General features: G+C 46.9%; 1 protein-coding gene across 1 annotated transcript; it reads right to left on the reverse strand.

The window, feature by feature from the left end:
- Positions 1–15,634: 15,634 nt before the first annotated feature.
- Positions 15,635–16,924, reverse strand: LOC143929769 (integrase/recombinase xerD homolog). The gene is made up of 2 exons (XM_077453745.1): positions 16,750–16,924; positions 15,635–16,666 (listed from the first exon to the last, which is right to left on the reverse strand). Exons 1-2 carry the CDS (start codon positions 16,922–16,924, stop codon positions 15,696–15,698), a joined length of 1,146 nt encoding a protein of 381 aa, XP_077309871.1. The 3' UTR covers positions 15,635–15,695.
- Positions 16,925–18,078: the final 1,154 nt, after the last annotated feature.

An 18,078-nucleotide genomic window follows, 5' to 3' on the forward strand; every position in this document is an offset into this window, starting at 1 on the left:
GAGGGGCTAAACGCAGGTGCTAGCAGGTATCTGGGCTGATCCCGCTAACAATGCGTTTTTGGGAAACCTAAACTGCTGGCAACGCTAATATAGATCTGATCAGATCAGATATTGATCTGTTCAGATACTATATTACTAAGGGAGGTGTATGCTTTGCGCGTGGGTGTTAACGGTACTGGCACTAACCTGATGCTGCCTGGGGCGATGCAGACCCTATCTGACCCTCAAACTTATATCACCCGCCGGGTGATCAGGGAGTTAAACCTTTATTAGGTAATAAATGGCGGGTGCCCTGAAACTATAAAAAAATAACTTACCAACCAGCGTCACCTGTAACAGTTATATGGTGATCACTGGTGAAAGGGTTAACTAGGGGGCAATCGGGGCTTTATGCGGTAGTATATGGGGGTCCCTGATGCTATAAAAAGCTGCTGTGAACCTAAATACCTACCTGCCTAACTAGCGTCACCTGTGACACTAATACAGCGATCAGAAAAACGATTACTTATTAGTGACACTGGCGACAGGGGGTGATCACAGGGTTAAACCTTTATTGGGGGGGGTTAGGGGGGTACCCTAGACCTAAAGGGGGCTAACCCTAACTGCCCTAAGAGATATTGCAGTCAAAAATAGCACCAATGCAATAATAAAAAAAATAAAAAAATGCAATTGGTGTCACTGTGACTGGGGGTGCAGGGGTGATTGGGGGGTGATCGGGGGGGTGAAGGGGGGTGAAAGTGTGCCTGGCGTGTTCTACTGTTAGTGTAGTGTGTTGGTGCAACTCACTGATCCTCTCTCCTCGGTGCCGGAACGAAAAAAACCGACACGAGGAGAGATTACATCACTTCCTCTGCCTGTGTTTACAATACAGGAGAGGAAGTGATGTAGTGCTAGCATTTCCTTCGTCAGGAGCGATCGCGAGGGGGTGGCCATGAATGAATGGCCGCCCCCTCATCCCGGATCGCTCCTGCATGGAATCCGACCGCCGCTGGCACCGGGGGGGGGCCCGATCGGGCCCCTCACCCGCAAGAAGGCATGGACGTACCTGTACGCCAATATGCCTGCCCGTGCCATTCTGCCAACGTACATCGGCGTGCGGCGGTCGGCAACTGGTTAATCACCGGTGGGTTTTTTCTTTTTTGTGCAATAAAAGAAAAAAGACTGAAAATTCTGTAAAAAAAATGAATTTTTCTTCGTTTCTGTTATAAAATTTAGCAGATTAGTAATTTTTCTTCATAAATTTTGGCCAAAATTTATACCACTACATATCTTTGGTAAAAATAAGTACACATTTGTGTATATTATTAGGTCTTTGTGAAAGTTATAGAGTCCACAAGCTATGGTGCCAATATCTGAAAATTGATCACACCTGAAGTACGGCCTATTTCAATTCTTGAGACCCTAACATGCTAGAAAAGTACAAATACCCCCCAAATTACCCCTTTTTGGAAAGAAGACATTCCAAGGTATTTAGTAAGAGGCATGATGAGTTTTTTGAAGTTGTCCTTTTTTCCCACAATTCTTTGCAAAATCAAGATTTTTTTTCCTTTTTTTTTTTTTTTTTCACAAAATTGTCATATTATCAGTTTATTTCTCACACACAGCATATGCATACCACAAATGACACCCCAAAACACATTCTGCTATTACTCCCGAGTATGACGATACCACATGTGTGAGATTTTTACACAGCATGGCCACATACAGAGGCCCAACATGCACAGAGCGCCATCAGGCGTTCTGGAGTACCCAGGCCAATTCTGACATTTCTCTCCTACATGTAAAAATCATAATTTATTTGCTAGAAAATTACATAGAACCCCAAAACATTATATATTTTTTTTTAGCAAAGACCCTAGAGAATACAATGGTGGTGGTTGCAAATTTTTATCTCGCACGGTATTTGCGCAGCAATTTTTCGAACGCGTTTTTTTGGGGAAAAAAACTGTTTTGTGCTTTTAAAAAAACAAAACAGTAAAGTTAGCCCAATTTTTGCATAATGTGAAAGATGAAGTTATGCTGAGTAAATAGATACCTAACATGCCACTCTTCAAAATTGCACATCCCCGTGGATAGGCGCCACACGTCGCTACTTAAAAATCCCCATAGGCGACGCTTTTTTTTACTGGTTACATGTTTTGAGTTACAGAGGAGGTCTAGGGCTAGAATTATTGCTCTCGCTCTAACGTTCACGGCGATACCTCACTTGTGTGGGTTGAACACCGTTTTCATATGTGGGCGGGACTTACGTATGTGTTCGCTTCTGCATGCGAGCACATGGGGACAGGGACGCTTTAAAAAAAAAAAATTTATTGTTCATTTTACTTTATTTATTTTAGTTTGACATTTTTTTCCCCAAAAATAAATTTTTGATCACTTTTATTCCTATTACAAGGAATGTAAACATCCCTTGTAATAGGAATATGGGATGACAGGTCCTCTTTACAGTGAGATATGGGGTCAAAAAGACCCTGCATCTCACCTCTAGGCTGGGAAGCCTGAAATAAAAATTGTAATAAAAAAAAAAAAAAGATTCTGGCTTTGATCGTATTGGCGAGTTGGTAGAAGCACCGGAGGGCGGCAAGGGGGGGGGGGGGCGTCTATGGCTGGGTATTGCAGGGTATCACCGAGTATGGCTGGGTATCTCCAAGTATGGCTGGGTATTGCAGGGTATCTCCAAGTATGGCTGGGTATGGCAATTTATGGCAGGGTATTGCAGAGTATTGGCAGAGTATTGGCGGGTATTGGCAGGGTATTGCAGAGTATTGGCGGGTATTGCAGAGTATTGGGGGGTATTGGCTGGTATTGCAGAGTATTGGCAGGGTATTGCAGAGTATTGGCGGGTATTGGCTGGTATTGCAGAGTATTGGCTGGTATTGCAGAATTATATTTACACACACTGTAAAGGCACATCCAGTGTGTGTGTAATATATAAAGAGATAGATATAGATGATTATATATATATATATATATATATATATATATATATATATATATATATATATATATATATATATATACACACATACATACATACATACATACATACATACACACATATATATACACATATAGTTCAGATCGCACCCTTGCTGCATAACTAATGTAATAATATAGAGAATAAATACAGAATACTGGGATCATTATTATTTAGGATTTAGCAGAATGATGACATTGAATTGAGATTTTTTTTTTAGGATTTTTAAAGCACTTTACAGTACACTTGTTCTGGCACAGAAAGCCAAGAGCTGAGAATGAACTCCCGGGGGAGGGGTTTAGTTTGGACAACAACAATAGTGTCCATGTATATATAGAAGCTATAAATGCACAATAAGAAAATATATTTTAAGGTCTACAGATTTGTATATTACAAAACAGAAAGAATTAAATATTTTTTTTCTCTCTCCAGGAGAATATGATCCATCATCTCCCAGTGTCACCACCCCCACCTTGGAGGGGGAGGACAACCCACTGGTTCCATCCACCAGTGACAGAGAGCCAACAACACCGGCTATGACTGTGGAGGACCAACCAAGTGCAGTCTCCCCATCTACCATTGAGGGTGAGCAAACTGCACTGGTTCCATCCACCAGTGACAACAAGGCAACTCTGGCTATGACTGTGGAGGACCAACCAAGTGCAGTTTCCCCATCTACCATTGAGGGTGAGAAAACTGCACTGGATCCATCCACCAGTGAGAATGAGGCAACACCGGCTATGACTGTGGAGGACCAACCAAGTGCAGTCTCCCCATCTACCATTGAGGGTGAGCAAACTGCACTGGTTCCATCCACCAGTGACAACGAGGCAACTCTGGCTATGACTGTGGAGGACCAACCAAGTGCAGTCTCCCCAACTACCATTGAGGGTAAGCAAACTGCACTGGTTTCATCCACCAGTGACGAGGCAACTCTGGCTATGACTGTGGAGGACCAATCAAGTGCAATCTCCCCATCTACCATTGAGGGTGAGCAAACTGCACTGGATCCATCCACCAGTGACAATGAGGCAACACCGGCTATGACTGTGGAGGACCAACCAAGTGCAGTCTCCCCATCTACCACTGAGGGTGAGCAAACTGCAATGGTTCCATCCACCAGTGACAATGAGGCAACACCGGATATGACTGTGGAGGACCAATCAAGTGCAGTCTCCCCATCTACCATTGAGGGTGAGCAAACTGCACTGGTTCCATCCACCAGTGAGATTAAACTGGATACAGTTAATGAGAAGCAGCAAAATTCACTCACTCCTTCTAATGGTGAGGTTGAAAATAAATTTTGGGCAGCATTTGCCAACTTCATAAAGCAACAACAACCTCCAAAGTGCCAAATGAGTGAGTCATGGCCTCTGGTCCCTTCATATCTTGAAGAAAAAATGTCTGGGCAGAGTCCACCTTCACCCATCCCCACCATGAACAAGAAGACATCTGAACTGGTCCCATCATGCAGTATCAGGAAACTACATGCTGAAACCTTCACCTTCCATAAGGAACTTGGAGAGGGGAGCTTTGGGAAAGTGGTGTTGGCCACCCATCCAGCCACTGACCAAAAGCTGGCAGTGAAGTTTGTATCAAAGAGAGAACTACTGAGATCTGGACCCTACCTTGCACTCACAGAAATATGTATTCTGGAAGAAGGCAGAGAGTGCCCATACATCACCCATATTTATGGATCTTTCCAAACAAACTTAAGTCTTTTAATCTCCCAATTTCTTCTTCTATTTCCTGTACTGCGCTCCACTATAGAGAGGCCACCGAGCAGCAGCCAAAGGCTGCTAAGCGCAGGGACGGCATGACAGTTGTTTGCATGCACTGTCGCCGCTTTAAAGCAATAAAGGTGGGCCGCTTTAAGAAGCCGGGTAGGCGGAGCTAAGGGGGCGGAGCTAGCACGTTCGGCCGGGAAGCCGAGCGGAAGCTAGGTCACTTGGTTTGGAGGAAAGGGGGGAGATGGGGGGGTAGGTGGCAAAAGGTGGGGGGGGAAGTGTCAGACAATACAAATGTCATGATCCAGACCCCCTACAATAGTTATGCAAATGGTGACTTTTTTCTAATTTAAAACTTACACAAGGCCAAGCATACCCCTGCCCCATGAGATAACACTGTTCAGACCTGTCATCTAGTCCTTCAGGGACTAAGTGTTGAATTGGAGGAGGCAGAAGAAAGCTTCACTTGTGTCCCACATCAGGTTCTTCTGAGGGCTCTGGTAGTAGATCAAGGCAATGCAGTAAAGGTGAGAGAAGAAGTCCCTAGAGTGCTTCCAACAAGGCTGGAGCTTGGTGACAAACTGTACAGAGTAGAGCCTTTTCTTCAAGAAACCATATACTGAGAGGCCGCCATTACTGACTTTAGACATTACTAGTTGCCTGGCTATCTCTGGCCTTAAAACTTTGAGTCACTGAGTCAGAACATGTCTACAACTGGCAAGGCAGGAGAAGTCAGGACTCTTGATCGACATACATCTTCCAGGATGGGAAGCCAAAATATAGAAGTCATTGGGCCACCATAACAACCAGTCAAAACTAGTATTGTGGTAAAAATCTTCCAGCAATGGCGGTCTACTATTCTTCTCGGTCCGGTTTTCCAGAGTCATCTCCCAGGAAGCATTTAGTAAAGATGCTACACTGCACTCTCTGCTGGTGTGCGTGTCTTCATATATTCCTTCACAAAGAGAAAACTTCACTGTCTATAACATAACCTGTTTTTCCTATTTTCACAGAACCATCTGGCCTTTGTTATGGAGTATCTGAGCGGAGGAGATCTCTCCGACTTGATAAGAAATTCAGTTCCACTTCCTCTGGACACCTTAAGGTAAGTTTGATGTAGGGGTCACTTTGGAGTTGGGGGAAGCTGACCACTGAGTCACTTTATCTTTACCATTAACTGGTGTGATGATTTTTTATGCTAATCCATGTATTTCTTTCTCCATTAGAAACCTAACAGCGGAAATTATTTGCGGCCTGCAATTCCTGCATGACAAAGAGATCGTTCATAGAAGCCAGAAAATATCCTCTTAGACAACGCTGGCCATGCCAGAGTGGTGGATTTTGGATTGTCTGTGAAGGGAGTCACTGAGACTAAGAGAATTAACAAATATACAGGGACACCAATCTACATGGCCCCAGAAGTAAGTATGCTACTGATATCAGATTTAAATATAACATTTATCAAGATATACCCATTATTATGATTGGATACGGAGAAGAGATAAAGGGGTGCTCCACTTCCGCTAAATAGAGAATGTCTCCACTGGTGCCCCGGTTGCCTTTAATGGATTTCCAGGCTAGAACAATATCCCCAACAAAAGCTGGGAACTTCTGAGTCATGGAGCAGTGTTGGGGCTTCTTTTTAGGGGATATTGTACTCTGCCTGGTCTGACAATGTGCTCATTCCTCTTTCTCTTATGTTTCTACAGGTCTTGAAAAAAATTGATTATTTCAGCATGGTTGACTATTTCTCCCTTGGAGTCATAGTATACGAGATGGCATTTGGGAAACATCCCTTCATCACCAGAACGGACAACTGGGAACAAATCAAGACAAAAATTATTAAAATGGAGCCCGATTATGAGGAAGGTATGGACCCTGACCTCCATAACCTCTTAGTTAGGGTAAGTTACAGAGAGCCTCAGGCTCTTCTATTGCTCAGATATTGTTATTGGTCATGCAGCATCTCATTATATTTCATTCTCCTATATTTAATTCTTCATTACAGCTTCTGTGGAAAGACCAAGAGGGCCGAAACCATCTAGTCAGTGACATAAGGAGCCATCCGTTCTTCAAGACCCTCGACTGGGCAGAGTTAGAGCGAAGAAAGTCAGCAATGCCATCTGAATCCGAACCAGTAAGTATACAGATAATAGAATCCAAACACATTGGAGAGGGAGGGGAAGTTTTCAGCAGCAGGCTCTTCACCATCTAAGACATTTGTTTGAACAGACTTTTCAGACCTGTCTATGAATTTGTGATCACTATATAATCATACGGTCTGGTCTGAATGATTTCTTCTCATTATTGGAGATAATTATTGTGTATGTTATCTGACCACTAGAGGGAGCTAGGGTGGAAGGAGCCTACTTGTTGAAATCTGCTGCACCTTGGGGGTGGGGTTCACCTTACTTTGTTACCATTCTCTGTATCAATTAGAAACAGTAATGAATGTCTTTTTCTCTTTCTAGATTTGTGAGGAACCATCAAATAACAGCATGCCATTGAATTAATTTATTAACTACCTGGACCGGAAGGCTCCAATATCACCATATGAGCAGGAGTATTTCACAGGCTTTTCATACATGAGCGACAGTCTGATGATGTCACCAATGGACTTATTTTCACCTCCACCATCGTCGCCAGAGAAGAAGCCTAATTTTGCTCACTGTAGTGACAACAGTGAGTGTCAGGTGGAACCGATGGACTGGTCGCTATTACCAATGAATATCCATGGACCAGTACCAACTCCAATGGAGAACCATTATAAGGAGGCTCTTCAACAATTGGCAGAGAAAATGGTCTTTCTTCAGCCACCACCAGCAGTCAGACAGGAGAATCTCTTCACACCCTGACCAATGGATCATGAGGAGCCTCATATGAACCTAAAAGAGCCAGAGGAGCAGAATTACATCTATGACTTTGGCTACCAGAGCGTTAATCAGATTCAGCAGCCACCACAGGACTTCTTCCCAACGGCATACAGCCAGGAGAATCTGTTTACACCGTGGCCGATGTACCATGAAGAGGCTCATAACAACGTCATAGAGCCAGAGGCGCAGCAACACTTATGTGACATATTTCTACCATCAGAGAGACATGACAATGGACTTACAGCCTGGCCCATGTATTATGAGGAGGCTCATAACAACATCATAGAGCCTAATGTTCAGTTTTTCCCAATTGCCTTTGTCTAGTGCATACCCCTCCAGACTGGGCACACATGGGCCAGTTTTTATCAGTGTGCATTTCTTATATTCGTGTGCCTTTCTTATATTTGTGTGTTTGTTATATTTGGTGTGCGTTTCTTATATTCGGTGTGCGTTTCTTGTATTCGGTGTGCATTTCTTATATTCGTGTGCGTTTCTTATATTCGGTGTGCGTTTCTTATATTCGTGTGCTTTTCTTATATTCGTGTGCGTTTATTATATTCGTGTGCGTTTATTATATTTGTGTGCTTTTTTTATACTCGTGTTCTCCCCCTGTTGGAAGAACAACAGCAATCTGCATATATATATATATATATATATATATATATATATATATATATATATATACTGTGAACGATGTACAGTATGCATTATACCTATCTATCCAGCAGGTGGCACTGTAGTTTGTACTCTATGGTACAAAGTAATAACAAGAGGTACCGTCTATATATAAATGTGTACTCCTCGCGAGCAGGGTGACCTGGGGTCAGCACGCAGCTAAGTCCAAACTCCTGTGAGGGGGTCCCTGGCAGAATACCGGCTGGCCCTTAGATTCCACGCCCTGGGAGATCCCGTGTCATCTGCTCGCCTGTGGGCTCACACCAGTGGCGCAGTGACAATCATCAGGTACACAACTACTTATCTGATGAAACACAAGAATGAAACATCAGAGAAACTTCAATAGTTCGTTGCCATGTCTAGCAACAAATTCCAATGCAAACCAGGACTTGCAACCTACCTACAGAACAGACTACCCTCAAGAGCTATTAAAAGTACTCCATTCGAAATGTGGCATGGATCAAAGCCTAACATAGGGCACATCAGAATCTTTGGATGTAAAGCATATGCCTATAATCCAAGTGAAAAAACGATCCAAGCTGGAGAACAGAGCCATAGAGGGCATTCTAGTAGGCTACAGCAAGAAAACAAAGGGTTACAGAATCCTAAACCCAAAGACTGACAGAGTGACAATAATCCATAGTGTTTGTTTCAATTTGGGCGGCACAGTGGTGTAGTGGGTAGCACTTTCACCTAGCAGTAAAAAGGGTCACTGGTTCAAATCCCAACTACGACACTACCTCCTTGGACTTTGCATGTTCTCCCTGTGCCTGTGTGAGTTTCCTCTGGGTACTCCGGTTTCCTCCAACACTCTAAAGACATGCTGGTAGGTTAATTGGCTTCTGTCCAAGAAAATGGTGATATCCTTGCAATCCTTGATGGTAGGGACCAATGTGAGTGTGTACTCACTCAGGTTGGACTGGTGTCTTTATTCAACCTTACTAACTATGAGAGCCCATCACCAGAAACACCGATCCCTGAAAGCTCTGAAGTTAATTATGCCAAGCACACCAGAAGAAAAGTTTGACCAAAGCAAACCTGTGCAGGAGTCAGAATAAGAGGTGGAACTCACATTGCCTAACTCAAGTTCCCCACCAGATCCTGCTGAATTGCCTGAAATCAGAAGATCCACTCGGACTACAAAGGGAATACCACCCTACAAGCTGTTATACACTGTCAAAACAAGGAAGACATAGGAGCCAATAAATGGAGAAAAGCAACATAAGAAATAAAGTCACCTCAAGAAAGTAAAACCTGGACACTCGCAGAGATCCCTCCAAACTGTAAAACTATAGGAAGTAAGTGGACTTTCAAAGTAAAGTCAGACGCACAAGGGAATATCCACAAATACAAAGCCAGACAAGGTTACTCTCAGAATTTGGTGAAGATTATGATGAAACTATTCCTTAAAACTGCTTTCTTACATGGAGACATTAAGGAAGATCTCTACATGGAGCAACCACCAGGGTTTGAGCAAGGAGACAACCTTGTGTGTAAACACCAGAAGAACATTTACGGTCTTAAAGCGGGGTTCCACCCTAAAGTGGAACTTCCGCTGATCGGAACCCTCCCCCCCTCCGGTGTCACAATTGGCACCTTACAGGGGGGAGGGGGGTGGAGATACCTGTCAAAGACAGGTATTTACACCCACTTCCGGGCATAGACTCCCATGGGAGTCTATGTCATTTCCTGTCCTGCCGCGCTGTCTGCTGGGACACACACGGGTCCCAGTGACAGCGCAGACAATTCCTATTGCACTGCGCGACTCACGCATGCGCAGTAGGGAACCGGGAAGTGAAGCCGATTCGCTTCACTTCCTGATTCCCTCACCTAGAATGGTGACGGCAGCAGCCGAGAGCCGAGCGATCGATCGGCCTCGGCTGCCGGCATCGCTGGAACCCGGGACAGGTGAGTGTCCATTTATTAAAAGTCAGCAGCTGTAGTATTTATAGCTGCTGGCTTTTAATATTTTTTTTTTTTAGGTGGAATCCCTCTTTAAACAATCTGCAAGGATGTGGAACGCAAAAGTGAACAAAGTAATTACTAAAGAGGGATTCTCAAGCAGTAAAGTAGACCCCAGTCTCTACTCCAGGAATCAAGAAGACAGATGGATATACATCCTTGTTATCTAGCATCTGACCTGGGTTTGATTCCCGGCCAACGCAATTACCAAGATAGCTGCCTAATCTGCTATGCAAATGAAATGCTTTTGGAATAAAATATAAACCAAAAAGGAATGCGTTTATGTATGTATTTTGTTAAGCACTTTTGAATAATATTTTTTTTGTACAATGATATGATTGTTTTATATTCACATTTACAGCCAGGAGGTGGAGCACGCAGCTCCTTTTCAAGTATTTTCTAGGCTATCCTAAGCAACTTGGCTGAACAAAAAGCCTGCTGTTTACAATATAGCTCAATAGCTCTCTCTGACTCTCCATGTAACCTCAATACTATCCCTCCCTATAGCCCCAAGAATAACCGCCCCTGTAACCCCAATACTCATGGGCGTCCGCAGAACTTTTTTCAGGGGGGGCATCATCTTAGGGCTACCCATGAGCCGCCCCTTTTTGACAGTGTCATTATCACATTACCATGGTCAGAGACTGCAGACGTAGTACAGTCCCTGGATAAGTAATGGATAATGTCCGACAGGCCCTCTTACCAGACCCAGTGAGACTACAGCAGTGATCCCTCTGGCTGGATGATCACTCACTCTGGGTTTCCCTGGGGCGACTCTAGTCAGTAGTGTAGCATGTCTGTACCCTGCCAGTGGCTTAGCCTTTCTCTCTCTGGTGGTGCTGGGCAGCGTGTCTCCCTCTCTGGTGGTGCTTGGTAGCGTGGCACTCTCTCTGGTGGTGCTTGGTAGCATGGCACTCCCTCTGCTGGTGCTGGGCAGCGTGGCTCACTCTCTGGTGGAGCTGGGCAGCGTGGCTCACTCTCTGGTGGAGCTGGGCAGCGTGGCTCACTCTCTGGTGGAGCTGGGCGGCGTGGCTCTCTCTCTGATGGCACTGAACAGTGTGTTTCTCTGGTGGTGCTGGGCAGCGTGACTCTCTCGCTCTCTGGCTTCCGCCAAGCACACTCCTCGTTCTTTGTCCTGTAGCACTCTCTCACTCAGCTTTTTTCTAGACAATCTCTCTGTCGCTATCTTGATCAAGCGGTAGCCTCTTCCTTGTGGAAAATGGGGCCACAAATCTTTGGGATTACATGTCCCATGATGCTGTCCTCTCCTCGTCTCCTTTGATTGGCCCTCAGTTATGGCCATTGGCGAAGGAACGGAGGGGGCAGGAAGCTGGGCGGGGAACCTAGTGAGAGCCACTGTCTCTTCTCCTTAACTGGAGAAAGGGGGGTGAAACCTCTGATAGCCTGCAGCTCACCTTTCTCCTGTCACAGCACCGCTGAGTTCTCTGCTGGACTGAGCAGGGAAAAGAGCCTGCAGTCACATTACACTGATCAGGGGCACCTTGATGGTGTCACCTGATTGGCAGGTGGCACCCGGGTGCGGGCTGCCCAGACCCATATAGCGACGCCACTGTGCTTCATTTAACAGTGCTGATCCGGTCCCTAATTCCAGGGGGGCAGAGTTGCCAACCCTCCGAGGCAAAATTTACTGGCAGGATGCCAAAAATTTACAAACAGCACCATTTTTTTACTGGCACTGCAAAAAAGTACCTTAAATTACAGTTTTCAGTGCTAAACAGTGCAAATATCAATATTTAAACTATAAACATATATCTAGTTCTATTAGCAATGTGTTTATCCACTTCAATACAGGGCACTTAAACACCTTCCTGCCCAGACCAATTTTGAGCTTTCAGCGCTGTTGCACTTTGAATGACAATTGCGCGGTCATGCTACACTGTACCCAAATGAAATTTTTATAATTTTTTTCCCACAAATAGAGCTTTCTTTTGGTGGTATTTGATCACCTCTACGGTTTTTATTTTTTGCGCTACAAATAAAAAAATACCGAAAATTTTGAAAAAAAAAATGATTTTTTTTTGTTTCAGTTTCAAAACTTTGAAAATAAGTATGTTTTCTCCTTCACTGATGGGCACTGATGGGGCTACACTGATGGGCACTGATAAGGCGGCACTGATGGGCACCAATGAAGTGGCACTGATGAGGTGGCATTGATGGACACTGATAGGCGGCACTGATAGGCGGCACGGATGGGCGACACGGATGGACACTGATAGGTGGCACAAATTGGCACTGATAGCTGGCACAGATTGGCATGGATGGGCGGCAGAGATGGGCATGGATAGGCGGCACAGATGGGCATGGATAGGCGGCACAGATGGGCATGGGTGGGCACTGATAGGCGGCACAGGTGGGCACTCATAACAGGTGGGCACTCATAGGCGGCATTGGTGTTATACTGTACTAATGGATGCCAATCAGTGCCAAACAATAATGCATGCCAATCAGTGATGCCCATTGTGGGCACTGATTGGCATCCATTATGGTCACTGATTGGCATCCATTGTGCTGACCATTGGCATCCCTGGTGGTCTAGGGAGGATTACCTTTTCCCTGGTGGCGTCCCTGGTGGTCCAGTGTGGGCATCCTCGGGGGGGCTGTGCTGATAATCGATCAGCACAGACCCCCCCTGTCAGAGGAGCAGCCGATCGGCTCTCCTCTACTCACGTCTGACAGACGCGAGTGAGGAAAAGCCGATCACCGGCTCTTCCCATTTACACTGTGATCAGCCGTGATTGGACACGGCTGATCACGTGGTAAAGAGTCTCCGTCGGAGACTCTTTACCGAGATCGTAGTTGCCGGGTGTCAGACTGACACCCCACAACAATGATCGCCGCGATGCGCGCCCCCGGGGGCCCGCAGCGGCTCATAATCCTGAGGACGTCATATGACGTCCGGTCAGGATTATCAAACCACTTTGCCGCCGTCTTTTTGTAATAGGGCGGGCGGCAAGTGGTTAAGTTTAACAAAAGTAAAATAACATATATTTCTGCATTGACATGAAGGTCAGGTTACTATAACCCAGCTAGCACAGAGTTCCCCCCTATATCAGAGTCTGCACGAAACTTATGTAAAGGGGAACGCTGCAAATCATGATCTAAGGGGGAACTCTGATGTAGAGGGGGGCTCTGGTGACCAGAGACCACCTTATATCAGAGTCCACTGTGTTCCCTTTACATCAGAGATCCCAACTGCATCAGGGTCCGCAGATTGAGTTCCCCCGTGCACTATAAGGGGGAATTCTGCAGACTCTGATGTAAAGGGGAACACCAGGAACTTTGATGTGGGGGCACTCTTGTGACTAGAGACCACCTTCCGTACAGTGAATACACTAAAGTAAGGGGGGTTACTAATATAGGGGGGAAACCTTTATATCAGTGCCCCCTTACATCAGTGACTCCACCTCAGATTGGCCTGGCGGCACTGTCACTGTGTTGTCACTGGATTGTTGTGATATGGCTGAACCAGAGTGACTCCATCTTTATAAGTTCACATAAGATTAACGGGTTAACCTATTAGTTAGCTTAAACTCTGTATCTGCAGACTGTAGCAGTTTTTCTATAAAACATGCATATAAGAAAATATAGCTTGCATAGGCGGTATTATTCTGTACTGTCTAAATAAAGAAATTGTGTCACAATATGTCTGAGCCACATATCTCATGACTGTGATTCAGAAGCAGATGACATAATTAATGATATGTAATGATATGTAATGATGATATGTAATGTACGCCTCTGTATTAACCACACCCATGTTCTATGCAATGATTGACTGATAAGGGTGCATATAAAATGCAGCCCCTCCCACAATAAACCAGACAACCGCTTGACTCATCACCTTCTTGTTGTCTTCTTAATACTGCAGTGTTAAGTAAAGGGTTTCGTGAGTATTGCGATTGCGTTAGTTATACCTCTAGCTGGTCTTTGTCAGGTATATAGAAATACCATTTTAATTACAACAAACTCCTCTCAGGTGCACGGTGCAAGGCTCAGTCAAATGGCTCCAGCTTGGTGGCTCTGGGTTTTATCCTACAGGAGATGGTCAGAGGCTGCGGATATGCTACATGAGATGGTCAGAGACTGCGGATATGCTACAGGAGACGGTCAGAGACTGCGGATATGCTACAAGAAACGGTCAGAGACTGCGGATGTGCTACAAGAAACGGTCAGAGAATGCAGATATGCTACAGGAGCCGGTAGGAGAGTGCATACATGATACAGGAGACCAAAATGTGCTTACTACTACTTATTCAGATAAAAATATATGAATAAACACCTCATGAATAAAGTATAACTGATGTTGCCCCCTTTGTATGTTGCTACCCTGCCACCCAACTCCCTCTGTCACCTTCCCATTAAAGAGACCACACCTTTACTTGGAGTAATAAGTGGCCGTAGCAGCCTCTTTATTAATTAAACATAATAAACATATCAAAAGAAACAATGAACTTATCATATAACTGAATACACTGAAAACACGTTGGTCTTCTGCAGGGCCTTCCCTCTCCCCACCCATTAACATACCAATCAACCGGCACTGCGATCGAATTAACTGTACCAGGCCTCAAGCTGATATGCTAGCTCAGAGGCCACCAACTCTTGACCTCAGTGCCCCTCATTCACCATCTTCCATATAACCATTGTTATATGGCATCAGCAACGAGCCCATATCTCCAATGGGTCCCACATCAACTTCTCTGTGGGGAGGGGTTATCTTCCATTACCTGACAGGGACCAACATCCGCCATAGCAAGCAAGGATAAAACCTTAACCTTGCGCGCACCGCCACACCTGCAATGCCCGCTCAATCCCCTCCTGGAGACCCAAGGACCACAGATCCACCCCCGCGTCGTTCAGGTGTACCCCATCTACCCGTAGGTACCTCCATGTGTCCACCTCCAGTACCGCGTGTCGCACAGCCAGCCCCCCATTGCGTACCACGAAACGGCTGACGTCTTGATTCACCTTCCTCCTGGCCTTGTTTATCTTTTCGACGGACCTGGCGAACCGCCATGTAGACCTGGCGACCATGTCCGACCACACTATGATCATCCCAGGAAACGCCGCCCTAAGGCGCAGGAAATCGTACTTAATGTCTTGTGTGATGTCTAACTTGGTGCGCAAGCCCAGGTCATTACCCCCCAAATGCAACACCAATACATCAGGGGGCCGATCAAAGCCCGCGAAGCGGTGAACCTCGTGGACCATCCTGCTCCAAAGCATGCCCGGGAACCCAAACCATTTTATGTAAGCCTCCCTCCTGGAGATGCCCAGTTGCCTACCCTCCGGTCTGACATCACCCCTCCTGGCACCCCAGCACACATACGAGTGCCCCATAATCCAGACCAACCCCGGTGGACCACCTGAAAGAAAGAACAAAAAAGAAAAACCACATAACAGTCACAGGACGTTCACAACACAATAACCCATGCCGACAGTCCCCCCATCGCTATCCAACTAAACACACACCAACTCCGGTCTAACATAGGACCTAAACCTCCGCGATTCCCACCGGCCGATCCTCTTCACCGATTCCTCGTCAAATCTCCACCGGACCGCTTCTGTCGCGGCCCCGATCCTGAACGAATGAGAGGAAAATTTTTCCCCCCCCAAACCTAAGGCCAGTAAACATTTCCGAAAAACCGTTATGAACTGGAAACGCGACAAAAATTCCCCCCGTTCGTGCAGCAGCAAAGGACCCAGCAGAGCCGGTCGGCAATTCAAAAATTCCCGCAGGACGAGAACCGGACACAGATGGCAGCCCGGAATTGCGAACACCACAACTTCCTTGCCTTTTCCATCCTGATCCGTTTTGGACCTGCGTACCTTCATGGTTACCCTGTCAGTCAAGCAAGCAACCTCCTCCACAAACAAGCCTCCCCGCCCCCGCTTAGAAGGGCTGACCAATTCCCCTATTCGGAACGCCCCGAAAAAGGCCAAAATAAATGCAGCTCTAAACAACACAACCTCGTACCCCGAGGAACACACCACCCTCAGCTTTTCACAAATTCTGCCCAGTAATTCAAACGACACTGGCCTTCTGTCGTCCTTTATCTGGCAACCCTTCCGGTAACCCTTCACCGCCTGACGCACCCAAAAATCTTTCGTTAAGTCCGGCTCACCCCTCAGCTTGAACCAGAACGCCAAACCCGCCAATTTCCGCCCCAAACTGGCCACCGATATGCCGTCCTCCAAATTCCGAGCCACAAAGTACAGCACCAACAGCCTATGACCCCGCATGTCTGCCTGCACCTGCCCACACAAGGCTTCCCACTCATTCCAAGTCCTCTCGTACGCCGACCACCTTCCCCCACTCACCGACCTTCTGATCCAACCGGAGACTCTTCCAACGCAAGCCTCCACAGTCCCTCTGGGCAGGGGATCCCGTGTTCCTCCGCTGCAGGAGCCAATTCCTGGAATTTGTCCCACTGGAAACGAGAGAGTGCATCAGCTATCACGTTGTCTACCCCCGGCAAATGCACTGCATGTAGAAAGATGTTCAGTTGCATACAGCGAAAAACCAAATGGCGCAGCAAGCGCACCACTGGCGGGGACGCCGCCGACATTCTGTTCAGCACCTGCACCACCCCCAAGTTGTCCACGTGGAAACGCACTTTCCGATCTCGGAACGCTTCCCCCCAAAGCTCCACCGCCAGCACCACCGGAAAAAGCTCCAGCAGCACCATGTTCCGCAGCAGCCCCCCAGATCTCCAGGATGTGGGCCAGGGGCCCGCACTCCATGCCCCTTGAAAGAAAGCCCCGAACCCAGCTGCCCCAGCCGCGTCCGTGTAGAGTTCCATGTCGAAGTTACTCACCGGCCCCGACATCCACAACGCCCTTCCATTGAATTGCTCCAAAAACATGTGCCAAATCCGAAGGTCTTCCCGATGTGCTTTCGACAAGCTCACGAAGTGTTTCGGTGAAACCACCCCACCTGTACTGGCCGCCAGCCGCCGACTAAAAACCCGTCCCATCTGTATAATCCGGCATGCAAAGTTTAACTTCCCAGCACAGACTGAAGAGTCCTGAGCTGAACTTTGCGAACGCCTACCAACCTCCGTACCTCCCCCTTCAATGCCTCCAGCTTGTCAACCGGCAGCCGGCACTCCATGGCCCCCGAATCCAAAACTATGCCCAAAAAGCTGAGTACCGTGGTCGGCCCTTCCGTCTTGTCCGGGGCCAGAGGAATTCCAAAACTCTCCGCCATCCGCTCCAGCGTCATCAACAGCACAGCACAGATCGCCGATGAGCCGGGTCCCACGCACAGGAAGTCATCCAGGTAGTGGATGACCGAACTCACTCCCGCGACGTCCCTGACCACCCATTCCACAAAGGAACTGAAACGCTCGAACAACGCACAGGACACGGAGCACCCCATTGGCAGGCACCTGTCAACATAGTATTCATCCCGCCAACAGCAACCGAGCAGGCGAAAACTGTCAGGGTGCACTGGCAACAATCGAAACGCCGCTTCGATGTCCGTCTTCGCCATCAGCGCCCCCCCTACCGTATCGCCTCACCCAGAAAACCGCCGCATCGAAAGACGTGTATGACACCGCGCTCAGCCTGGGATCGATGGCATCATTAACCGATCCCCCTTTTGGGTGCGACAAGTGGTGTATCAGCCGATACTTACCCGGTTCCCGTTTGGGCACCACCCCTAAGGGCGAAACCACCAAATCCTTGATGGGCATTTCCTTGAACGGTCCCGCGACGCGCCCCAACGCCACCTCCTTCCGTAATTTCTCAGAAACCACCTCCGGATGCAGCAGTGCCGACCGCAGGTTCCGCGACACAGGAGGGGCCCCCTCCAATACCGCTGGAATTTGAAACCCCTCCG

The sequence above is a fragment of the Lithobates pipiens genome, unplaced genomic scaffold (assembly GCF_037356315.1).
Source record: "Lithobates pipiens isolate NorthernLeopardFrog02 unplaced genomic scaffold, aLitPip1_a1.2 Scaffold_25, whole genome shotgun sequence".
NCBI classification, from domain to species: domain Eukaryota; kingdom Metazoa; phylum Chordata; class Amphibia; order Anura; family Ranidae; genus Lithobates; species Lithobates pipiens.